Below are 22,493 nucleotides of genomic sequence, written 5' to 3'. Positions count from 1 at the left end.
TTCTATTGGTTCGCTCATAGCAGACTCGTTTCTATTGGTTCGCTCACAGCGGACTCGTTTCTATTGGTCCTTTAAAGATCTTCTTAAATACAATCTGCTGCGTTCAGCTTTGCTCCCCTAATCGCAGTTTCCAGCTCCTCAACAAGCTGCTGCTTTTCCAGCAACATTCTTTCTCCACTTTCTTCACGCAGCAATCTTTTTCTCATTCATCTTCTGGCTTCTGTCGGCTCCCGGCCAACCACAACGGGACATTTGGCCACGTGATCAGGGGCGCCCATTTAGTATTTAAAATTTACTATGATAAAGCAGCAGCTCAGACTAGAGCTGTAGAGCTCAGCTTCCTGTCTGTGGTGGACATCGTTGCTCACAAGCTGTGGCTCTCTCTGATCGGCTCAACTCGCCTTCATCCAGAGCGTACGTCAGTGACAAACGCTGCAGTCACACACTGCTACATATATCCAAATACTTTAAATGAGTTAAAATATCAGATCACCCTTATTAAATGAAATTATACCCTGGTTTATATTGGTGTTTATTTATTGACGGATCAGAGTTCAGTGAAATTGCAGATCCGTCTATTATATGTCATTTCTCTTGGTCATGTAGAATGATGCAGCCATGCTGTAGGAGCAATTACTCCTCCTAATCTCTGAAATATCCCAGCTCTACAGAGCAGAGTCCATCTCCTCTGTTAACCTGCTTCTCTGTAGAGTTCAAATTAGAGTGGATGTCTCTGAGCTCCTGTGGACCTTCTTTAGAGGAGAGTTTACTCAGTCCTCAGTGTTTGCTGCCACCCGGTCCTCCCTCAGGTGGAGGGTTTTGAACTGTTCTTTGCTGCTGTTTTCCTCCAAGTTCACTTAGGTTATAGTGAGAATGATTTTAGCTGCAACTGAAGCAATTTTACTCTGGAATTGAAAGGTTTGACAGAAATAATAACGATCTGTTAATTGTTTGGGAATCTAATCCATTTCAGACTAGTTATATTCCAACACCCTTTCTTATTGGTGTCAAACTAGACGCCTCTCTGTGACCTGCTGCTGGAGAAAATGGAAAATGAAATGCAAAGCTTCCATATTTTACCCAGCTGAAGGTACATTTTAAGCTACATCTGTCGCCTTCAGCCATCTGAAGTTAGTTGATGTTATCTGATAGCTATTTTGGGTGGAGAACCAGTTGGTAGTGCTGGTTTGTCTGGGAGTGTGAATCCAGATAATTTCTCTTTGTAGGTGGATGCTGGGCTGACCTTCAGGAAGAAGGACTTGGAGCACAGCTTCATCTTCGACATAAAGACCATCGACCGTGTTTTCTACCTGGTGGCCGACACAGAGGACGAAATGAATAAGTGGGTTCGCAACATCTGCGACATCTGTGGCTTCAACCCTACGGACGAAGGTGAGGATTGCTGCATGTGGTGTTCTGTTGGTGTTAATGCGGAGCCCCTACCCACAGTTCAGGCGGGGATTTGAGTAAAGGCACCCTTAGACGTCCAGTCCTGGTTCAGCTTAGGTCCATAATGTCCAGCAGTGATTTCTGGGTTCCACCAAAGACTACCTTTATTGCAGCAAAGCAACAAGAACATCCAGGCTCTAGAAATCTGGACCAGATTTTCAAGTTTAAATAACCATTTTCATAAATTCATATCAAAGGAATTGCAGCTACACAAGAAAAAACAAAGAAACAAAAACTGTAGGACAGCAATACCCAAATGAATATTACTGGGTTAGTGTGGTTCTGTGTAACAGCTGAGGTCCAATGATGATGGTCAATAAATCAACTCTTCCTTAGAAAATCAGTAATGTTACTGCAGATAAGATTCAATCAGAGGGTAATTTTGCCTTCTGAAGAAACGAGGCGAGCGCTCCTTCAAACCTCAGCTCACTTCTCTATAAATGAACAGGCGTGACTTTGAGGAGGCCGTAACCACAAAACCAAAGACACAACAGATTCAGATATTTAGTCTGATTTGTTATTGTGTTGGCTACATCAGCTTAAAGTCGTAGGGAAGTAATATTTAAATGTCAAATCATTCTAGCTTAAACATGTATATAAATGTACTCTTTATAAGACTATATTGTCCAAAAAGTTAGAAAATTTCCATTTAAAAAAAATCCTGTCTTTTCGTTATCTTATGCAGGCCAGTTAGTTGTACGTCAGCTTGTACACCTAAATTAGGCCAATCATATATCAACGGTCATCTGTCAATCAAATTTTTTCGGTCATAGCATCTCGATTCATATGTCCCAGCTGATGTATGCAACAGTTGAAATAAGAAATAACAATAACGGGGATGGACGTCTGTGTCTTCAGCAGGCGTAGAGCTAACAGAACTTGCAGCGTTGCGAGGCGAGGGCTGAAAGATGTACGGCTGGAAGCCTTCTACACCAAACCAAGCTTCTGCCGCCCTGGCGTCCTCTTCCACAACAGCTTCGTCTCTGCTTTCCTCCTCTAAATAAAAAATGTATGACGGAGGAAACTCATCCACGCCCTCCGACCCAAAACTCTCCTCCTCTTGCATGTTTCTGCTGTCCATAGCGTTTCTTGACAGTGTCGTTGCTAACTGCTACTTGGTCGCAATGTTATTTCCCATTGGGAACCTACTAGCACTAAGTTGCTAACTGGTTAGCAAGATGCTTTCAACAAACCGGCAACAACCAAACTGCTTGCGAACCTTCTGCCACAACAATCCTGCCCCCTGGATAAATGACCAATCACATTCACTTTATTCACTCGGGTAAAGCCGGGCACCACTCGGGAGAATTCAGAAATGCGGTTGGAATAGCCGCTTCCTTACAACTTTAAGTTTGAAAGAAACATTTAGATAAAATATTATCTTTCTAATGCATTACAATTCATTTCATGACATATATGTTATAACTTCATGCATTTGGACCAAATGACGGAGCCCCTTGGTGCTGGGTTCAACAAAGAAGACACAGTTTGAACCTGGATCTGACCAGACTGAGTTCACTGGATCAATCGTCATAGTAACCAAGTCAGACTTGGATCTAGTGAGCTTTAGGAAAGAATGACAAACTAAGCCTGACTTAAAATCTTGGCCTGGCTTAAAAAACTATGCCTGACTTAAAAACTAAACCAGTTTGATGAAACCGCTCTCAGGCTCCTTTGCAGGCTCTCTGAATGTTCTCTGTACGCAGGGTCATTGTTCAAACCTTTAGTTCAGGTTAGCAGCCATGAGGCCTGAAATGTTAAGCTTCACTGCTGGTTCTTAAAATTCATTGGCTCTCTAATGGTGTGTTCTCAGAGACAGTTTGGAGGCAGAGCTGAGCTGGATGTGCAGGAAAGTCTCTGTTCAGCAGAGTTTTCAGCCAAGGCCTAATGAAGCATGAGAGCACGGAGGCTCACGTTACTCTTGTTCCCGGTTCTGGATAATCAAAGCATTGTGTGCCTGCAGGTCTTGCTGACTTTCTCTCGCTGCTGGCCTTTTATCTGCTTCTCCTTCCCTCCTGTTTGTCTCTGAGCCAAGCTGCTAGCTGTGCTGTTTGTACTGTGCTCTTAGCTGTCTTATTTCTTCTCCTCCGCTGTGTGATTGCAGTCGGTCGTCTCATTGAACTTCAGGAGAATGATTTCCTCTTTGAATCTTTGTAAATCAGTCGCTGGTTATGCTGCTGCAGGGTCCTCCCTAAAAAGCAGACCTCTTCTTCGTTCTCATGGCTCATGTTGCAGGGCAGCGATGATATATCAGCTTTTCATTTTTTTCTTTTCCAGAGCTAGTAGAGCTCACTTCTAACCCAGCATGAGGAAAGCAGCAGATTGAAGGAGAAAGCGGCTGCACTCATGAAACGCCGTCCTTGGATCGCTCTGTTCCTCTCTCTCTATTTGTCTGCTTGCTTTTCTCTGCATGTGTGACCCAGCTCCCACTCGAGTGGGGCTATCCTGATGTTTAGAGTAGATATTTGAGGAAAGACAAAGGCCGACGATCTGCTTAGAGACTGGAAAGGAATATAAAATCAAGAAACAGCTTGGGTCAAAAAGCAAAATAAAATACATCAAATATGTATCAGAACTAGAAGTTCATGCCTTAATTTTTTTTAAACTAAATTAGCTGATCAAAAGTTTTCACACCCCATAATATGTTAGTTAAACACAAATATTTCCTTTACTTTGACCTTTAGGTTCAAGCTGCTATTAAGTTTCATCTGTTGCTCGTTTGATGCTAAAGCAGATTAACTCTGGATGTCATTTATTCAGGAGTATCAGAGAAAAAAGGGCTTTGAAAAGAGATGATTTTAAAGTTAACTGATTTTTATTAGTGTAATATCTCCCAGTTAGGCTGTTTCTTCATCCCAGTTTATCCCAGAGTGTGCTGCTGTGGCGTGATGGAACATTTCTGAGGCGATGAGTAGGACAGAACGAAGCGACGTAGAGATGAAGAAATGTCTGTCAGACTTTTCTAAACAGAGGCTGCAGTCAGAGGTTTTGAAAAAAAAAAAAAAAAAAAAAAGCTTTAAGTCGCTGTGCGACAAAGCAGCGACCTTGACAAAGCGGAGCATCAATCAGGATGATCTTGTTCCTGCAAAACTTTTCATTGGCTGGAGCCGTGGATACTTGTTGATGAGGTGGCAGCGCATGCCGCCGCTGATTGCCTCCTCGTTCTCCATCTAACAACGTTTCTTTCTGGCTGATCCGAAGGTGTTGAACGGCTTTGGTTCCCTTTTGGACACACAGCAGATGTTGATGCTGTTCAGCTCGAAGGTTCCTGTACGCCGCTGTGGTGTATTAATATGAGGTTGCTAGGCAATGCCCCGAGTCAATCTCCTCTCTGATTATGTGAGTTTAGGTCTGAGCTGCTAGGTCTCAGAGATCGGACCGGGCTCCTCATACCGCCTCCTTCAGGTATCGTCCAGTGTGCTAGAAGCCAGACCCAGACTGATCTCCACTGTCTAGTCGGTCACATCCTGATGGTTCTGGGCCTCCTAATTACTTTAAAAAGTCAGATTTAAGACTATTCTTCCTTTCACATGAAGATCAACCTCCGATTCTATTGTTAGAAACTCTAGGAACCACAAAGGAACCTGCAGACTGGGAGGAACATTAGGAATTAAGAATAAAGCTGGAACTTAATGGTAAATAACTTAAGGGAAGTCGAGAGGAACCATTTACATTTGTAAGTTTAACCAGAGTTGAATCATTGAAGAAATATCAATATACTTCAGAGATCTTTGGAGACAGCAGACCAGGCCTAAAGCTTGGCCTATACATGTTCCCAGCGGAGGAAAAAAACCTTTTTGGCCTCCCAGCACCTCCAAGGAGATTTAAACTGACAAGCCATGAAGGAAATGGTCCTTAATGATGAGGCCGGTCTGCTGCGACCAATCCTCAGTTTTTATGAGTGGGAGAGAAACTGAATGGAGGAACATTTTGGTAAAAGAGAAAAGCTGTAACCATCAGAAACCGTATACATAAAAAAATTAAAGGCACCAGACACGACACAATAAAACTTAAATTAAACCAAACCTCTGTGAAATCAAACTGTTCACTGACTGACAATCAATTTCACATGTTGCTGTGCAAATGGAACAGACAACAGGTGGAAACTTTTGGCAATTAGAAAAACACTCAATAAAGGAGTGATTCTGCAGGTGGGATCATAGACGACTTCTCACAAACCTGCTTTCTGGCTGATGTTTTGTTTACCTTTGGATATTGTTGGTGCTTTCATACTCGTGGCAGCATGATACGGACTCTACAACCCACACAAGTGGCTCAGGTGTTGCTGCTCATCCGAGATGTCAAATCAATGCAAGCTGTGGCAAGGAGGTTTGCTGTTTCTGTTAGTGTAGTGTCCAGAGGGCGGAGGCGCCACCAGGAGATACGTCAGTACAGCACGAGATGTGGAGGAGGCTGTAGGAGGACAACTACCCAGCAGCGGGACGGCTACCTCCTCCATTGTGCAAGGAGGGATGGGGGAGCACTGCCATGACTGACATTAGGTACTGAGAGGAGATCCTCAAACCCCTTGTGAGACCATATGCTGGGCATTTGGCCCTGGGATCCTCCTAATACAGGAGATTGCTAGACCTCATGTGGTTTGAGTGTTAGCAGTTCCTGCAAGATGAAGGCATTGAAGCTATGGACTGGCCGGCCCGTTCCCCAGACCTGAATCCGTTTGAGCACACATCTGGGAAATCATCCATCCATCTTCTTCTGCTTATCCGGGGTCAGGCCTTAATTGAGTGTTCCCTTTATTTTTTTGAGCACTGTATAATACATACTTCCATAAAACAAACTAATTAGTGAATTAGTGATTGAGCTATTCTTTTTAGATAAGATCTTGTTGAGCCACAAATCCAGCTGATTAATTAAGCTACTACAGATGCTGAAGTAAAGCAGGTCCAGGGAAAAAGCATTGGATATCGTCTGAAATTCCAATATGCTGGATCTCTATTCGCTGTATTTATGCAAAGTTACATTATACTCTGACCTCTTTTTCTAATCCTACGTCTTCAAATTAACAAAAAAACAAAAAACAAAACAAAACTACATCTACTAAAAATGGAACTACATTGGCTCTATAAATGTTTTACATAAACCATCTAGGAACTTTTTGTGATTGTTTATTTTTATGCAGATGATGTAGTTGTTAATTATACTGGAGCCTCTTCTACTGATGCAACTGAAAGCCTCTGTAGCTATCAAATCATCTTTATTGTCTTAAACTTGTTCTTAATACTAATGGCATCAAATGAATATACATTTCCAGCTTCAGGAAACCTCAATAGATCCCCTCAGTGTTCTCTTGTGGATGAAATTAAATAGTGCTTGGTCACATGTGAAGATATCTGGAAAACATCACTTTCAAACCTTTTGGAAAAAACGGCTAAAATGTTTGGTCCAACCTTTTGGGCTGATGGACTGTGAGATCTGTCGTAGATTGTCGCTTCTTCTCCAGATGTTGGACTGTCCGTCTATCTCTGTTTTCTGAGGTTCTATGCAATCTGTAAAATGTCAAAACACAAACACTGATTTAATTTTTACTGGTGGGTTGGTCCGCTTCAGCTGCTCAAAGATTTCTCACTTATTCATTTTTATTTAGAAGGCCTTGCTTAGTCTACTGCGGCCCATTCCGGTTCTGAAATGACCCTGAGAGATGTGGACCCGTATAGCTTTCTCTCACAATTCTGCTTCTCTTTGTCTCTTTCTCAGAGTGAATTAGAGCAGAAATTATCTGCTTCCTCCCAGCATCAGAAAACGTTTAAATTAAATGAACTTGTCTCTCTGAGTACTGTTACCTTCAAATTAAAGATTCTTGAGGCTGATTTAATAATCTGAAAATGTTCTGTTAAAAGAAAGGATTTTAATTTCAGAGGACCCCCTCAGTTTGAATAAAGCTTAAGTGTTCAAATATTCTCTGTAATTAACCTTCATCTTTCCTCCTGCAGATCCTACTAAAAGTATTCAGCAATCGGCCGCTGTGGTGGACACCCCCCCACACCCAGTTTTAGGTAACATGGTCGGTCCAGGAGCGTCGATGCTGGGGGGGATCCCTCCCCCGTACCAGCCGGTCAGTGTGAGACACTTGGACTCCCAGTCCAGTTCAGAGGACCCCCAGGATTACCTGTGGCTCGCCAACTGTGAGAGCAAAAAGCCAGAACCCAACAGGTGCGTTTGGCTGAAGCCTAATAAAGTCATTTTTTTATTCCAGTTTCTAAGAGATTGAAACCAAAAATATATTAAATTGTTTTGGTGGTTAATATTTTTGTTACCATCTAATGTAACTTAAAACAAAGTTGTGAATTGACAGCTTTTTGTCCAGATTAGATGAAGCCTGTAAACATGTTCCTTCAACGCTCATTTTAGGTCTTTCAGATGAAAAACAAAGCAGAGCAAAAGACGAGGCATCAAACTGATACCCCAGTTAACAAACTGCAAATTCTGATTGAATGAAATGATCAGAAAATGACAAAGATTCACGATGAGGATTAAATAAATGTGCAGAAATTTAGAATCTACTTGATTAGAGCATAGAAAGAATTATTATCCACAGCGGAAAAAAACCTAATCAGATTATTCCACCAATGACAAGGTTCCTCAAACAATCACAATCTTTAAACACACAGGTGTCAGAAAGTCAAAGAATAAACTCACTTATTTTATTAATAATTATGTTTGCAGTCTTTACTGTTGAGTCTTTAGTGCTTATTGGCAACCAATCAGCTGCTGATAGCCACCTGTTGCCTGGCAACTGCTGTTTTAAGTCACTGTTACTTTAACAGACTTTTGTTTTTGTTTTTTTATCTCTGTTTGCTTTTTTAACTCTTTGTTCATCTCTTAGCAGCAGAAAAGGGCGTTCTCCTTTCATTTAGCTGACCTGTAGTTTGTCAGCAACAGGTGGGGCAGGGGCAGTACTTTTAAGCGTCTGGACAGAAATGTTCTTAAACCTCAGTAGCATCATTGGCCTCTTTGTCCAGAGAGGAGAGGGTGTATAAATGATGAAGCTCCAGGGGAACCTGTAGTGTTTTAACCTCTCTGCTGCTGTCTGTAGCCCAGCGGAGCCTCGGCCTCCGTTGGGGGGCGGTCAGGAGTATTTGCTCCTGGAGGAGTGTGGGAGCAGGACTCTACCTCCACACAACAGTCAGTGAGTGTCCAGAAAGCGGACTGGACCCGCCTGCCTGCCTGTGTGGAGTGCTGCAGATGGATGAGATCTAACTCAGTAATAAAACAAGCATGTTTGGACTCCTGCCGGCGCCGTTTCACTGGGCTTTACTGGGTTTGACCAAAGTTACACTAACACGGCAGAAGCAGCTAGATTAGATGTTGATGGATTAAGTCTGGGTGGAGTGAAGGTTTGCTGTGACCCTGGGGGGGATGGGGGTGGGGGTTCTGCTCCTCTCATCCACCTGTGTTCTGTCCTCAGAGTTCACGCCGAGTGCTCCAAGTCTACCTCCTCAGAGACGGACCTGAACGACAACCTCCCATCCCACCGCACGCCTACGTCCGCCTCCTCCTTACCCAAACACGCTTCGCACAACGGCTTCTTCCCGCAGCCTCCAGCCTCTGCCCCCTCCTTCTACGACTCTCCTCCGTCCCGCGGCGCCTCCCTCTCCTCTGATGCCGGCATCTACAGCCTCCCTCGCAGCTACTCCCAAGATACCGTGCTGCTCCCCAAGTCGGCCACATCCCCGCCGCCCAACCCAGACGGTGGCGATGCCTCCGAACTATATGTCTTCAACACGCCTTCCAGAAAGACATCGTGCGTGGAGACGCAAATGAGAAATCTTTCCATTAGCTACGACATACCGCCCACGCCAGGCGCCAACTCGACCTACCAGGTACCCCGCACGCTGTCGTCATCGACGGGTGGCCCGGACAGCGGGGGGGATGTGGTCCCCCCTCCCAGACCGCCTAAGCCGTCGCTCAGCTCCACCCCAGGACTCCCACCGCCTCCTGCTGAGCGCTCGCCCACGGACACCTACTGCGTGCCGCGCTCGGCCTCGGAGACGGACGGGAACTACTGTGTGCCGACCAGCGCCGGGAACAAGGCGCTACGCAGCAACACCATCGGCACCATGGACAGCTCACGCCTCCGTAAAGGTTGGTGCTTCGAAAAGTATTCACACTCCAGAACTTCTCACTTTCAGATTTTAAAAAATGTCTTTTTACTGATACTTTATAACACTGAGCAGCCACCTTCTGCGGGGCGCCGCCCTTTGATCCATCCCTCACTGATACACTGAGATTATTCCAGAACCCCCACCTGTAGAAGAGCTCCTCTGTGTGTAAAGTTGTGTTAGGTTGAATCAAAGAACAGTGGTGGCAGCATCATGCTGCGGAGCTGCTTAGAGCTCAGACTGAGGTTCACCTTCCTCAACATGAGAGCCGCAGCCAACCTTCATCCTGCTAATAGAGTCAACTGTCGATTCTTTTTTGGTTTAATAAAGGGACTGCGGAAGGTGCCTAAATTATTATCTGATACAGAATTTAAACGAGCTGAAAATAAAACTACGTCACTGCAGGAGTCCTGGATAGAACAGAGAAGAAAGCTTTTCATCGTGAATTTAAAATGTGTTTAATGCATCATTACTTCTCTGATTGGTTCTCAGCTAACAACTGATCCATAACTGAATTACACAACCATCAGAGTTGTCAAAAGTATTCATGTTTAATACTCTAGTAGAGGTATACATTCTACTGTTTAAAATTCCTTTTGTAGAAGAGTATAAACTCAAGCTTTTTACTCGGGTAAAAGTGTAAAAGTACCAGTTTTAAAACTACTTGGAGTATGAAAGTTAAAGCAATCCTGAAGCTTTAAACCTTAAACTGTACTGCCCTATTAAAGGAACATTTTTCTAAAATTCTGGATGATAACTTCCATATACTTAATTTTATGAGTTTTATACCTATCGGCAGCTATGTCAAATGTAACTTTACATTATCTTGAAAAATCTATTTATATAACCATAAAGAAATTGCCTGGATGAATCTAATTATTTTGATGTTTTGGTTTTTTTTTTATACCAACAGGCCATAAACAAAATGGCTTAAATGAAACGAAACAAATGAGTTTATTTCTAAAATATAAGGAGTAGAAAGTAGAGATAATTCCAAAAAAAAAAAAAGAAAAGGAAGGAGTAGAAGTAAAAAGCTGTTTAAAAACATATGTACCCCATTAAAGTCTAGATAGCCAAATTGCTACTTAGGACATTTTGTCAGTTATTGTGTGATTGATCTGATTAATTGTGTCAGCCCTGCTAACTGTGCTGCCAAGGCGATGGGAGTCTGAGATGGAGGCGCAGTCATCTGTCCACTCCTACATTTAACTGAATATATTTTGCTATGCAGAGATTATTTAGAAAAGAATTTACATTATTCAGAGCCTCCAAACTTTCAGCAAAGCCGGCAGATATGCTCCTAACGGTTATTCCCATGCAGGGGGTCTTAACCCCAACACCTGCAGCACTTCTACGCTTCATTAACCTAATCCTACTAAAGGCTTTGGCCTGGAAACTCCCATAAAGGGTTTTTAAAGTTTGGGGGAGAACGTCCCAAAATATAAGCAAAAGAAAATCTCCAGGGAATTTAGGTTTTGCCCTAAACTCTAATATTTAAAGTTCTGAGAGATCTACCTTCAGTGTTTAGTAATTTACCCATACTTTGAGATGTTTTGGTAGTTCCCTAAGGGAAGCAAAAAAAATACAAAAAAACAATGTGCAGTGATCAAATAAGATAATTTATTTAACAAACATCTGAAGCAGGAAAGGAAGTTTTAACATGTAACCAAAACAAATGAGTTAAAAGAAAGGGAAGAAAAACATCTCTTGCCACTCTTTATGCCCCCTTGTGGGGGAAAAAGGAAGTTCTTCCAGAAATCATTTAAACCAAAGATGATCTGCTCCTCACTTATCAGAAACAGGAAGTAGCTCAGATTGATCAGGGTTCACTTTCAGCAGCTGGAGCTGCAGACGTTTCCTCCTTCATCTGCCTGAGCTACAGTTTCATTTCTAAATTAATTCTTGGATTTTGTTTCCTTGATTGTGCAAAAAAGGAACTAACGTGAGAACAAATAAAAACTGCTGGAGTAGGGTGAAAAAATTAACCCACATTTATTGGCAGGAATCTGTCAAATTAATTGCTTTATAGAGATTTTGGGGATATACTATAAATATATCTTTAAAAGACCTAAATATTTATATATAAAAAAAAGTTTTCCTCCCAGAAATTTTAACTAAATGGAAATGAGACATTTTTAGTGTAAATCTAAAGCTTATCTCAATAAATTCAGTTGTGTTGGTTCCTACAGAGGTTCTTTCAGCCTCTGCTCTGTCAGCCTGGCGAGGCGTTAAAGTTCTTCACCAGCGTACACAGTGAGGAAGATGGCGAGAACCAGCTCTAGAGCTCACTGCCAGAGAACCACAGCGTCCTGCACTGTTCCTGACTCTGGGTCAGGATGAAACAGCATGAAAAGTGAAAGCCTAGGATTCTTTCATTGTCTTTATGTTCTCACTATGTTTGAGTTTTCTTAGACGTTTAAAGCTTTTGTAAAATAAGAGTTTACAATCATTTCTGCTCAGATAAATCCAGATTAAACCAGAGATGTTTGTCTACTTCAGGGACTCTTTTTTTTTTTTTAATGCAGCTTTTGATTCTTAAAACATTTTGTAAAGGTTAAAAGCTTAAAAAGTTTCCTTCTGCATGAGCCCTGGTGTGTTATTAAAAGCTGTCTCTTTCAATAACACACCAAGGCTCATGCTGTGCTTAACCCTTTATCCTAAGAAGATGTTGTCCACTTTCCTATTTATCTTTTCATGTTTTGCAGACTTTGGATCCCAGGACTTCTATGACATTCCCAGATCATTCCCCTCAGACAAAAGCTGCTCGTTTGACTTCAACGAAAGCTTCAACAGCTACTTTGTAAGTGTCTCCTTTAGCTCTAGCAGATTATCAGACTATGATGGGAAGCAGTCCCTGACAGGGACTCTCCATTAAGGGACGCACGCCCGTTGTCCTGAACCGTGTTCTTGTTTTCTCTTCTCTTCCACAGAAGAGCAAAGGGATGATGCCAGTGAGCAGCCACTCCATGGAGGAGGTGGAGCAGAACTACGTCCCCATGAGCGTTAACTCCCCGTCGCAGCACCACTCGGGCAGTTTGCCAGAGCCGACCCACGATACGAACTATGTTCCCATGACCCCGAGCACCATGGAGTTCTCCTCCCTGGGGAAGCAGGTCCCCCCGCCCGCCCACATGGGCTTCCGCTCCAGCCCAAAGACCCCTCCCCGCCGGCCGGTGCTCAGCGAGTGCCAGCCTCCGCCTGTGGACCGGAACCTGAAGCCGGACCGTAAAGGTGAGCCCTGAGGCTGCGTGCATGCGGCTGTGGTTGGTGTTCTGTTTGTCGTTGCTTTACGTCAGCCTCGCTGTCCACTAACTAACCCTGCAGCAGATAGCGCCTCCTCTCACCTCACAGTCGGGTCATATTGTACTGCAGATGTCTGTAGAATCACGCTGTGTCTGCATGTTTCTGAGCTGGTCAGATGTTTCCACCACATCTTCAGTCACATTTTAACCCTTTAATTCTAGGGAGCTGAACTGGAGCCCAAAACGTTATACATTTTTTTTGCAACCTTAGATAATGAAAAAATAAATAAAAAATTGGACACAGAAAAAGTAAAACTTTTAAATTTTTCAGATTCAAGTGTGTTTTTTTTTTAAGGTGCTGGCTGGCCTGCATGAGGGCGGAGCTTAGATGACATGGAGGCAGACTGGTGAAACCTTAGAAAATAACCTGCTTCTCTGATCTAAGTTTATGGTAATGTCGTAGTTTCTGCTGCCATCATTCTGAAGGTTCCTCCGTTTCACCTGGAGACGATGGGAAATGTCCAACAGCGCGGTAATTTCTCAATATCAACATTTTCCCACAGGACACAAACGACTGGGATCAGAGAAACAGTTTCATTTTTTAAATCAGTCACATAAACACAGAATATTGATGCTCTTTTTTTAAACATTTCCAGGCACCTAAACTGTCGGTCATCATCCACACGCACTGTCATCTAAGCCCCGCCCCCACGGCAAAACCCAGTAGCTTGAAAATGAAGAAAAAAAAACTTGAATCTAAAAAGTAGTTTTAAAATTTTCTTATTTTTTGCAATGTTTTATTGTTTTTAGTTTAAAATAAAAAAATTCACTTGGAATAAAAAAGTATTTATAATTATGGGGATAAATCATATAAAGTAAAGTCCCACTATTTGTGCTTTTTTATGTTGTAAAGTTAGATCATGCTTCTAATGTATAAATCATAAGAATGCAGGCAAAGGATAATTTAATAAAAAGGAAAAATAATAGCTGTTAAACAAACTTTATGGCCCCATTTTAGTCCCCCTCCCCCCAAATAACACCATGAAGGGACCAAAGCCTGGAGAGATCTCCTCCATCCTCCTTTGTTCCATCATTTCAATGCAGCCCTTTGATTAGAGACCTGATGGCGAAGCGGTTTCTTTAGTCGGAAGCCGCCAAGGAGAAGCAGCCAGGGGAGAACATCACACAGACCCAATCAAATACATGGCAGGAGATGTCAGGGCAGAACATTAGCCTGCTTCTTCCCGACTAACACGACCCAATTAGGACTTCCTCATATCCCCACAGCCCAAAACTCTGACATGTGACAGGGTTAAAGGGATAAGAGGAAAAAAAACGTAAAACTTCATAGGGGGAGACGATCAGATTGAAGGAAAGCTGAATTTAAGACTCAGTGTTAAATTTGTTTAAGATTTAAACAAAGGGAAAGGATGAATTTTGCTCTGGTCTTATTTCTCTGCTGACTCCAGAAAGGATCATCTACATTTTAGTATTTCTATGCATATATGAGACATGAGGCCAAACCCAGCACAACTTCCTCCTGGTTTCATGATTGTTGTTCATTTCTCAGCCTAATTATTCCTTTAGTCTCTTAATTTATCTATCAGTTCTGCTAATCATCAGTGAACTTCATCCTCTGAGGATTCATCAGATTCATCAGATCTCATCTGAAGACCCCAACCATTTTTATCCAGCTCCATTTAACATATTTGACTTTCTGGCACGTTTGCAGTTGGAGTGTTTCTGTGACTTCCTCCTGGTTTCCTGACTTTACATTTGTGTTCTTCTTCTGTTCCTCCTCTTCACCATGACCTGGTTTTTAAATGTTTTCTTCCACACCGACCGTGCATGCACAGCCGTGATGTCAGTCTTTGTGTGGGAAGCCGTGCTGCATGGAGTGTGGTGCATGTTGGGCAGTTTGGTCCCCGCTGTTGTCATGACGATCACTCTCTTGATTTGTGCTGCTGATGGAAGAATCGAAGGTGACTGGTATTAGTGAGGGCGCAGCTTCGCTGTGCAACAGAGCGGTGTGGTTTGCTTTGCATGGCAGAGCAGAACGGCTCCTACTTTAGGCTTGAAATGTTGTGATCACCTTTTATTTTATAATAAGCAAAGTTTTCTTTCACCAATCAGGTCAAAGTCCTAAAATAATAAGAGCAAAGGTTGTCGGTTTAGAGCGAACCGACTCTCAAACCGTAGGTGAATTCCCGAGGGGACGACGCAAGGGTACGTACACCCCCCACTGCTTCTGTGTATCTGAAACCTCTTTGCACACAACACTTCATCTGGACCCTTTGCATGCCTTAATGGGGAATCTTCCTTCTTATGTTGCAGGGCTTTGATTAAAACAAATGTCAAATTGATCCAACTAATCCAGTCTGACTGAAAATGTTTGCAGGAAATGCTGGGAATGTGGCCTTCATGCACTTTGGATCCACACAATACTCCCCAACACTAACAGTGTGTCTGAAATGCAATCAAATGAAAGACTAACATATTTCCAAACTTTCTTATCATCCATTAATGTTTGTAATGCGGCACATGGCTGCTGCACAGCACATTAGGAGATAACAGTAAACACCTTCATGCCTTTGGAAAGACCACATGACTTTTCAGGAAATTGAAAGGATACAATCTGAGGAACGGAGCCAAGCATGACCCGTTCTCTATGTTTATATTCCATTGATTTAATGTATGAAGACAACAGATAATCAGAATCAGACATAATTTAATAATCCCAGAGGAAAATAAGAGTCTGCCTGTCCTTTCTCTCTGAACTTCCCACCACTGTTAGATGGCACAGAGGGCCAAACAAATCATGACAGAAAGAATATTTTAGTGCAAAGATTGATGTTTATAAGGAATTGCAGGGGACCAGCCAAGAGCCCATCAAGGAAAGAGAGGAGATTTAGAATGGTTCCTACTTGAACGTAGACGAGGGTTAAGTCCTCCCAGTAAACCAAAACCCTTTGCCCTCATAGTGTTTACTTTGTCCTTTTTTAACCTGTGGATTCCCGGACGCCATCAGCAGACATAAACATTGTGGTACAGCGTCTCCATCTGCTGGCAGGACTAACTCACCGATCCATCATCTTGGCAGCTTCTTAAACGTTCATCATGTATCCTGAGAGCCACTCCCGTTTTCTCTCTCTATTTTTCTTTGGTTTTTTTCAGATGTAATCTTGGACTTTTCCTCTTTCTTTCCAGATCTTTGGTTGGGAACTTAAATCCTTGTTTGCTCATAGATTAGCAAAATCCATATCTCCGATTACCTGGTCTAGTTACAGGGTATACTGTAGTTAGCTTAAGTATTCACACCCCTTAAACTTTTCCCACTTAGTCACATTACAACCATAGACATTGATATATTGTTGTTATTTTGATGTGTCAAAGACCAACAGAAAGTGGTATGGGATTGTGAAGTAGGAAATAAAGAGTTCCACCCCCACCTGAGACAGTACTTCCTCAAACCACCTGTTGTCGCAATTCCAGCTTTAATTATTTTAGTGTTTATCTCTACCCAGCTTTGAACATCTAGAGACTGACACTTCTGGCCCTTTCTTCTTTGCCAAACAGCTCCAGCTCAGTTACATTAGATGGAGAGCATTGATGAACAGCAGTTGTCTGGATCAGGTTTAGGTCTGGACTTTTACTATGACTGGCCACTGTATCCCTGCCTTTATGTTTATCGTTATTGTCTTGGTTGAAGATGAATTTCAGGCTCCAACAGCATTTCTTCATGTTTTTAACTCTATCCATCCTCCCATTAACTCTAACCATCTTCTCTCTTCCTGCTGAAGAGAAGCAACCCCAAACAATGATGCTGCCACTACCATATATGACAGTGGATACTGTGTAGAGTGGTTTTCCTCCACTTTCCAGAACGGCTTCTGGCAAACTGAAAAAGCTAATTCTGATGGTTTTCTTTCAAGACTTTCTAGTTTCTGACCAATAGTTGTCCTTTGGTCAGATTCCCCTCTTAAGCTGTGAATCTCTGCAGGCAGCCTCTTTGACCAGTGCTCTCTTTGTTCGGCCGGTAGGTTTAGGAGGGCGCCCTTGTCTTGGTAGCTTTAAAGGGGGTCCATCCTTTTTCCATTTTATGGATGATGGATTGAACAGAGCTCAGTGACATGTTCAGATCCTGGGAAGTCTTTTAATAGCCTAATCCTGACTAGAACTTCTCCACAGCTTTATTCTGTTTGCTGTGTTCTTGAACTTCATGGTGCTGTTCGCTCGCCAGACTTCTCTTAGCTTCTAATGGCATCACAGAGCAGCTGGATTATACTGAGATTAGATCACACACAGGTGGACTCTATTCAGGTATTAGCAATCATCAGGCAACCACTGAAGGCATTTGGTTGCCCTAAGAGAAAAGGGGGCTGAAAACCTTTGCACACTGCACTAAAAATGTATTAAATCATTCATGTCGCTTTTACTCCACCTTGTATACCACTATGTTTGTCTTCCATGTAAGATTCTAATAAAATATGTTTGTGGTTGTAATTTGACAAAATGTGGAAAAGTTTAAGGGGTGTGAATACTTCAAGCCACCATACCGTAGACTTCCTAGGTTTACTGACAAATGGACCAAAGGTATAAGACACAGAAATGTCACACAATAAGGCAACAGGGTGTCAAACCCCCTTTAATCAGAAAGCCTTTGTTTACACCGGTAAGGTCGCACATTAAAACCGATCCAAATAGGATTTGTTCGGGGAAGTTTATTATTCAAATAACCCATTTCTATGAAGTGCATTAGGTTTAACTTCTTATTGAACATCAACCCAAAACATTAGTGACGTGAACTTGAAATCAGCATCTCTGCTCTCTTTCCTTTTTCTCTCGGTCCCATTTCCTGTCTGCGTACATTCAAAAATAATCATAATACAGAAAACAATCTATAAATGTATTTAATTATTCAATGCGACATTTAATTATGTATTTGTACATTTTATAACAGTGGTATATGTAGTATTTGGGTCATGTAAGATAAATTGTCATCAACTATATCCCCTTATCTCATGTCCGATATATATATATATCTCTTAGGAATCTCTTCCTACGATTGTGAAATCTGCCGCCTGATCTAAAGGACTGAAAATACTACTTGCAACAAACCATGCCCCCAAAAGATTGCATCTATGCGTCTTTTATGGTTGCATATTATTGGATGTTGAATAGTTGGTCGTTATGACGACAGCCGATGGATTTAATGCAGCCTTAGCTCTGATGAGCAGTTATTAGTTGGTTATTGCAGGTTTTTATTGGTCCAGTTAAACACCAGCAGGTGATTCGTCTATAGATTGTTTCACTGTTGAGGTGAAATGAGGAGTTTATTCTGACGGCTCCATGGGTTCTGTCTCTAATGTAGGGAAACCGGCGCCGTTAGAGATCATACCCCTTCCGGAGTGGGAGGAGCCCTGCACACCTGTCCGCTCACCGGTCACACGCTCATTCGCCAGAGAGTGAGTATCTGACTTGCTGGACGCTCCTGTCATAGTTCTCCGTTCCACTAACGTCAAAGAGCACGTTCTCACCGCTCGCTCTCCTCTGCCTGGTTCCTCACCACAAGATCTAAACAGTTTCTCATCAGAACCTGTTGGAACTGGCTCCAGATACGGTTCCAGTCTGGCTCCAGAACTTTATCCCTGACAAAACAGTTGGTGAGCGATTCGACCATCTGGATGCTGTGAACTAAAAACCTTAAGGATGCACATATAATCCACAGCCACAAATTCAGAAGACATCATTATCATCAGAGGAGACCTCCAGGACTGTAGCTCACTGCAAAAACAGATGTTAAAATAAGTCTAATATTCTTTATTTTTATACATATTTGGCCTCAATTTATAAATCTGACGAGTTGTCCCTGGAAGGAATATATAAACATAAATCCGCTTCTTCAATTTGAAAACTGTTTTCCCTAACTGCTCAAAACAAGCAAAGAGATATTTCTAGAAGAATTACTGAGTTCGATTTCCGTTTTTTGCAGTGTTGATGATTTTCATGGTTGAAGCAGAGCCTGGTGAGAACGTGGCCTTTTTAGTGAATCACTGAAGAAGTACATGCTAACTCTTCATGCATTAGCGTAGTCACTGTCTGAGCGAAGTGGACCTGCTGCTAGAAGCGGGTCATGGACCGGCTGCTGTTTCTGTCTCTGCCTCTGTAAACGTTGTGAATGCTGCTCAGTCCCTCTAGGTTCCCAATGCCGGCGAGACCCCCGTCAGTGCATAGCACGGCCTCCAGCACTGACTCCGAGGACTTTGCAGAGAATTATGTAGAAATGGATCCTAATATACCCACAGATGAACCAGTATGTAACACACAACCACTCTGATGAAAACCAAAATCATTACAGTTTTTGCTTTGAATTAAGTTAATGACCAAATCTGCAGAAAATCTTTTGATGCTCGTTGTAATTTTTTAGCTTTTATTGTCTGTTTAAAGAAGTAAAGAGTTTATAACATATGCAGGGATATTTTTCATAAAAGCCTCTGAAAGTTTAAATATGGCCGTGATATAGGAACAGGTAAAAAAATAAAGATAATTTCTGCTGCTACTTGGGGATCAGGTAGTGACTCTTACAGATGGACTCCTCGGTACTTTGACTCCTTTCTTTGCAGTTTCCTTCCTCTTTCTTTCCTCTCTGTCTTTATTTGATTTCCCCTTTCTTTACAGGTGTTTTATTTCCCAGTTCAAGTAATCACCCACTCTGAACATTATGACCACCTGGTTTGGACATAAAGTAGAACTGGAAGCTGCAGAAAGAAACTAGTTATTGTAAGGAGGAAAATCTAAAAAGTGTGGTGTGTTTGTTTTCAGACCCTTGACTTCAAACCATGTGAAGCTACTTAAGGCTTTATGAGTCTTTTCAAGTTGTTCTTTGTAAACCTTGAAACTGATTCTAGACTTTGACTAGGCTGTTGCTCTTTAGGGTCGCTGTGGTGCTGGGAGGTGAACCTCTGGCCCAGTTTAACTATCCCTCACCAGTTTGACCTGGTAGGGAGGTGTTGTCACCTCCACAGGCCAGACGTTCTCCATCTCTCTCATTTGGACTCACTATGACCTTCTTGGACCGATAGGTTGATGGTCCAACCTGAGTGGCTGACCTCTGCAGCTCCTCCAGAGTTTCTATGATCCCTTAAAGGGGAACAGTGTTTTTTTTTTTAACATTTGGTCCTTGATTTTACATTATTCCATCATGTTCTACTCACCCATATGAGTTTTGTGTCATTTGGAGCCGTTCTAAAAATATTCCGTTAGGTTTTATCCAAGTAACGTCTTCCTATGGGCAATGACTTGAAGGCACAAACTAAACTGTTCATAATTTACTGTATCATTTATGGTACGCCAGCATTCATAACATGTAGGCGAAGCACTGTCCCCCAGACATCCACGGTTATAATTTTTATATTTATATGTTTTAAAAACGAAGCGGCGCGTGTATGACGTCATCCACGCGTGCTGGCTACCATTCCTTCATCCTGTCCGCTGAATTGCTGCTAGTTTTACTCACCTGCCTGGAAGATGTCTAGTGCTGCTACCACAGATGAACTCGCTCTCCAAATGGAACTGAACGATTCAGATTAGCTAGAATGAATAGCAGGAGTAGAGTGTAGCCATAAAGAATAAAGTATAAAGAGTTTAGGTTGTGCCTTCAAGTCGATCGCCCATAGGAAGACGTTACTTGAATATAACCTAACGGAATATGTTCAGAACATATGACACAAAACTTATATGGGTGAGTAGAACATGATGTAATAACATAAAATCAAGGGCCAAATGTAAGAAAAACGGTGTTGCCATTTAAGGTTTGGTTATACTTCAAAGAAGTGTGTCTCAGTGAGCTTGTTGCAGGTATGGAGCAGATATTTTTGATTAATGCCCAATATTGAAGCGTGGTCTGCATTATGTTATTCCACGCCATAACGCAAAGAGGACAATCGCAAACTAGCTGTGGGTCTGGATACGGCCGGGGTGGTGCGGAAGTGGAACAATGCAAGCGGCAGGTTTATGCAATTACGGAGGGACACAGGGGCAAAAAAGAGTGGCAATCCAGGTGGGAAAAGGGTCCCAGCGTTTTCCCACACTACGCATTAACTGCGACTCACACGCAAGCGACCTGGCTTCTGAGAATAAATCAGCACTAGACTGCTTCTATGGTGAATTAGAGGTGGCAGGTGTTCAGCTCTATCCGTCTAGCCGTGACTTGTAGGACATCTGGCTGGAAACTGAGATTCTGTTGCAAACAGGTGACCAGACTCCAATCAGTTTGTCCCCTTCTTAGGTCTGTTGATTATGCCAGCGTTTATTTGGGGACACTGGAGTACAAGAGGCTGAAGACAAACAAACACCACTTTTTTTTCTGAAGATCTCACAGTTCTGCAGCTCTTTGTGATGGTCAGAAGCTCCTGACGACGGGAGGTCAGAGTTTAGACACTGAAGGCTCCAGAGGTTTCCAGTGATTCCTTCACTGCTCTGGTTTCTGCTTTTCCATTTTCTGCCTGTTCTTGGTTATTAACAGCTGCTGCCCTTTCGCTCTCATCTCTCACATCATTTTCTTTCTCCTCTAGTTTCCTCCTCCTGGGCTTCCTCCAACTCCTGCCTTCAACCATTTCCTTTATCCTGCTTTTTTTGGTCCTAAACATCTGCTTTCCTGTTCCTTTGTTTTTTTTTGCTGCTTCCACCTTTTCTTGCGTTCTGTAGAGAGGAGTCCTTCTACTGCACAGTCCCCATCACCCCAGTAAAAAGGGAGGTGGAGGAACGTGACACCATAGAGGAGGTGAGCAGGGCTGCTCATGGGTTGCACATGGATAGCCTGCCCTGGGAGGGGGGGAGGGGGTCATTGTAATTGATTTATTCTAGTCTCATCCTAGTTCTAATATCTCCACCGTACTTGTAGAGCAGAATTAACTCCAGCTGTGAAACCACAATGTCTGTTGATTCTAACAAAACCACAACTCTTTGTTCTGCCGGCCTGGATTACAGCGGACATGTGCGTCTTTATTTACAGCTCTGTAGAAACGTTCCCTTCATTCTGGTCCATGACGGTTCGTATTCAGTCAGAACCATGAAGAATCTCTGCCATAAACGGTTAGAAATGTTCCGTCCAGTGGCTGAAGGTTAAACTTCCTGCTGCGGTTTAGTTCTGTGAGATGATCGACACCGACTGTTTATATGTACACCATTTTAATTTGATCACATGACACAGATTTTTTTATAAGCTCATGGAAATAAAAAAGTCAACTGTTGCAAAGTCCCAGGCCGTGGGACGTTTTAACATGTCATAAATCAGCCTCAGTTTTTTTCTCTCAATCAATAAAATATTGATTGGAGAGTTTATATAATTTATGAAAATGAATCGACAACTAAAATGTAAACTCAGATCAGTGCGAAGACGTCCCATAATGAAACAATGATATTTGAAACCTTTCCAAATACTAGTTTTATTAGAGCTTCAAATGTCGCCGTAGGTTAATTAGATATGAACCAGAGCGCTCGTTTGAACACCAACATCAACAGTTTCTGTGTTGCTTGTTATGCAGTGGATTCAAACTAACTATTACCCGCCTCTGTTGGATCAATCTAACTAGTTATTACCTATACCAATCTAACTAGTTATTAGGTCAATCTAACTAGTTATTACCCACCCCTGTTAGGTCAATCTAACTAGTTATTACCC

The 22,493-nt window shown here is 42.4% G+C and overlaps 1 protein-coding gene across 9 annotated transcripts in view; it reads left to right on the top strand.

Annotated features, from left to right (window-relative positions):
- The window catches only part of gab1 (GRB2 associated binding protein 1), a 77,027-nt gene that overhangs the window by 50,573 nt on the left and 3,961 nt on the right, over nt 1-22,493 (top strand). For 4 of the 9 annotated variants that reach the window (XM_015403722.1, XM_015403724.1, XM_015403725.1 and 1 more), the window contains 9 exons: nt 1,227-1,392; nt 7,401-7,620; nt 8,504-8,596; nt 8,876-9,552; nt 12,275-12,369; nt 12,500-12,800; nt 14,945-15,037; nt 18,183-18,276; nt 19,001-19,124. In XM_015403722.1, coding sequence (XP_015259208.1) covers nt 1,227-1,392; nt 7,401-7,620; nt 8,504-8,596; nt 8,876-9,552; nt 12,275-12,369; nt 12,500-12,800; nt 14,945-15,037; nt 18,183-18,276; nt 19,001-19,124 — 1,863 coding nt within the window. Of the gene's footprint in view, nt 1-1,226; nt 1,393-7,400; nt 7,621-8,503; nt 8,597-8,875; nt 9,553-12,274; nt 12,370-12,499; nt 12,801-14,944; nt 15,038-18,182; nt 18,277-19,000; nt 19,125-21,517; nt 21,594-22,493 lie in introns of all 9 variants that reach the window. The other 5 variants (XM_015403719.1, XM_015403726.1, XM_015403721.1 and 2 more) reach the window with 5 other exon arrangements.

This window comes from Cyprinodon variegatus, unplaced genomic scaffold (assembly GCF_000732505.1).
Source record: "Cyprinodon variegatus isolate N-32 unplaced genomic scaffold, C_variegatus-1.0 Scaffold1551, whole genome shotgun sequence".
Taxonomy (NCBI): Eukaryota; Metazoa; Chordata; class Actinopteri; order Cyprinodontiformes; family Cyprinodontidae; genus Cyprinodon; species Cyprinodon variegatus.
This window is presented reverse-complemented; position numbering and strand designations above follow the sequence as displayed.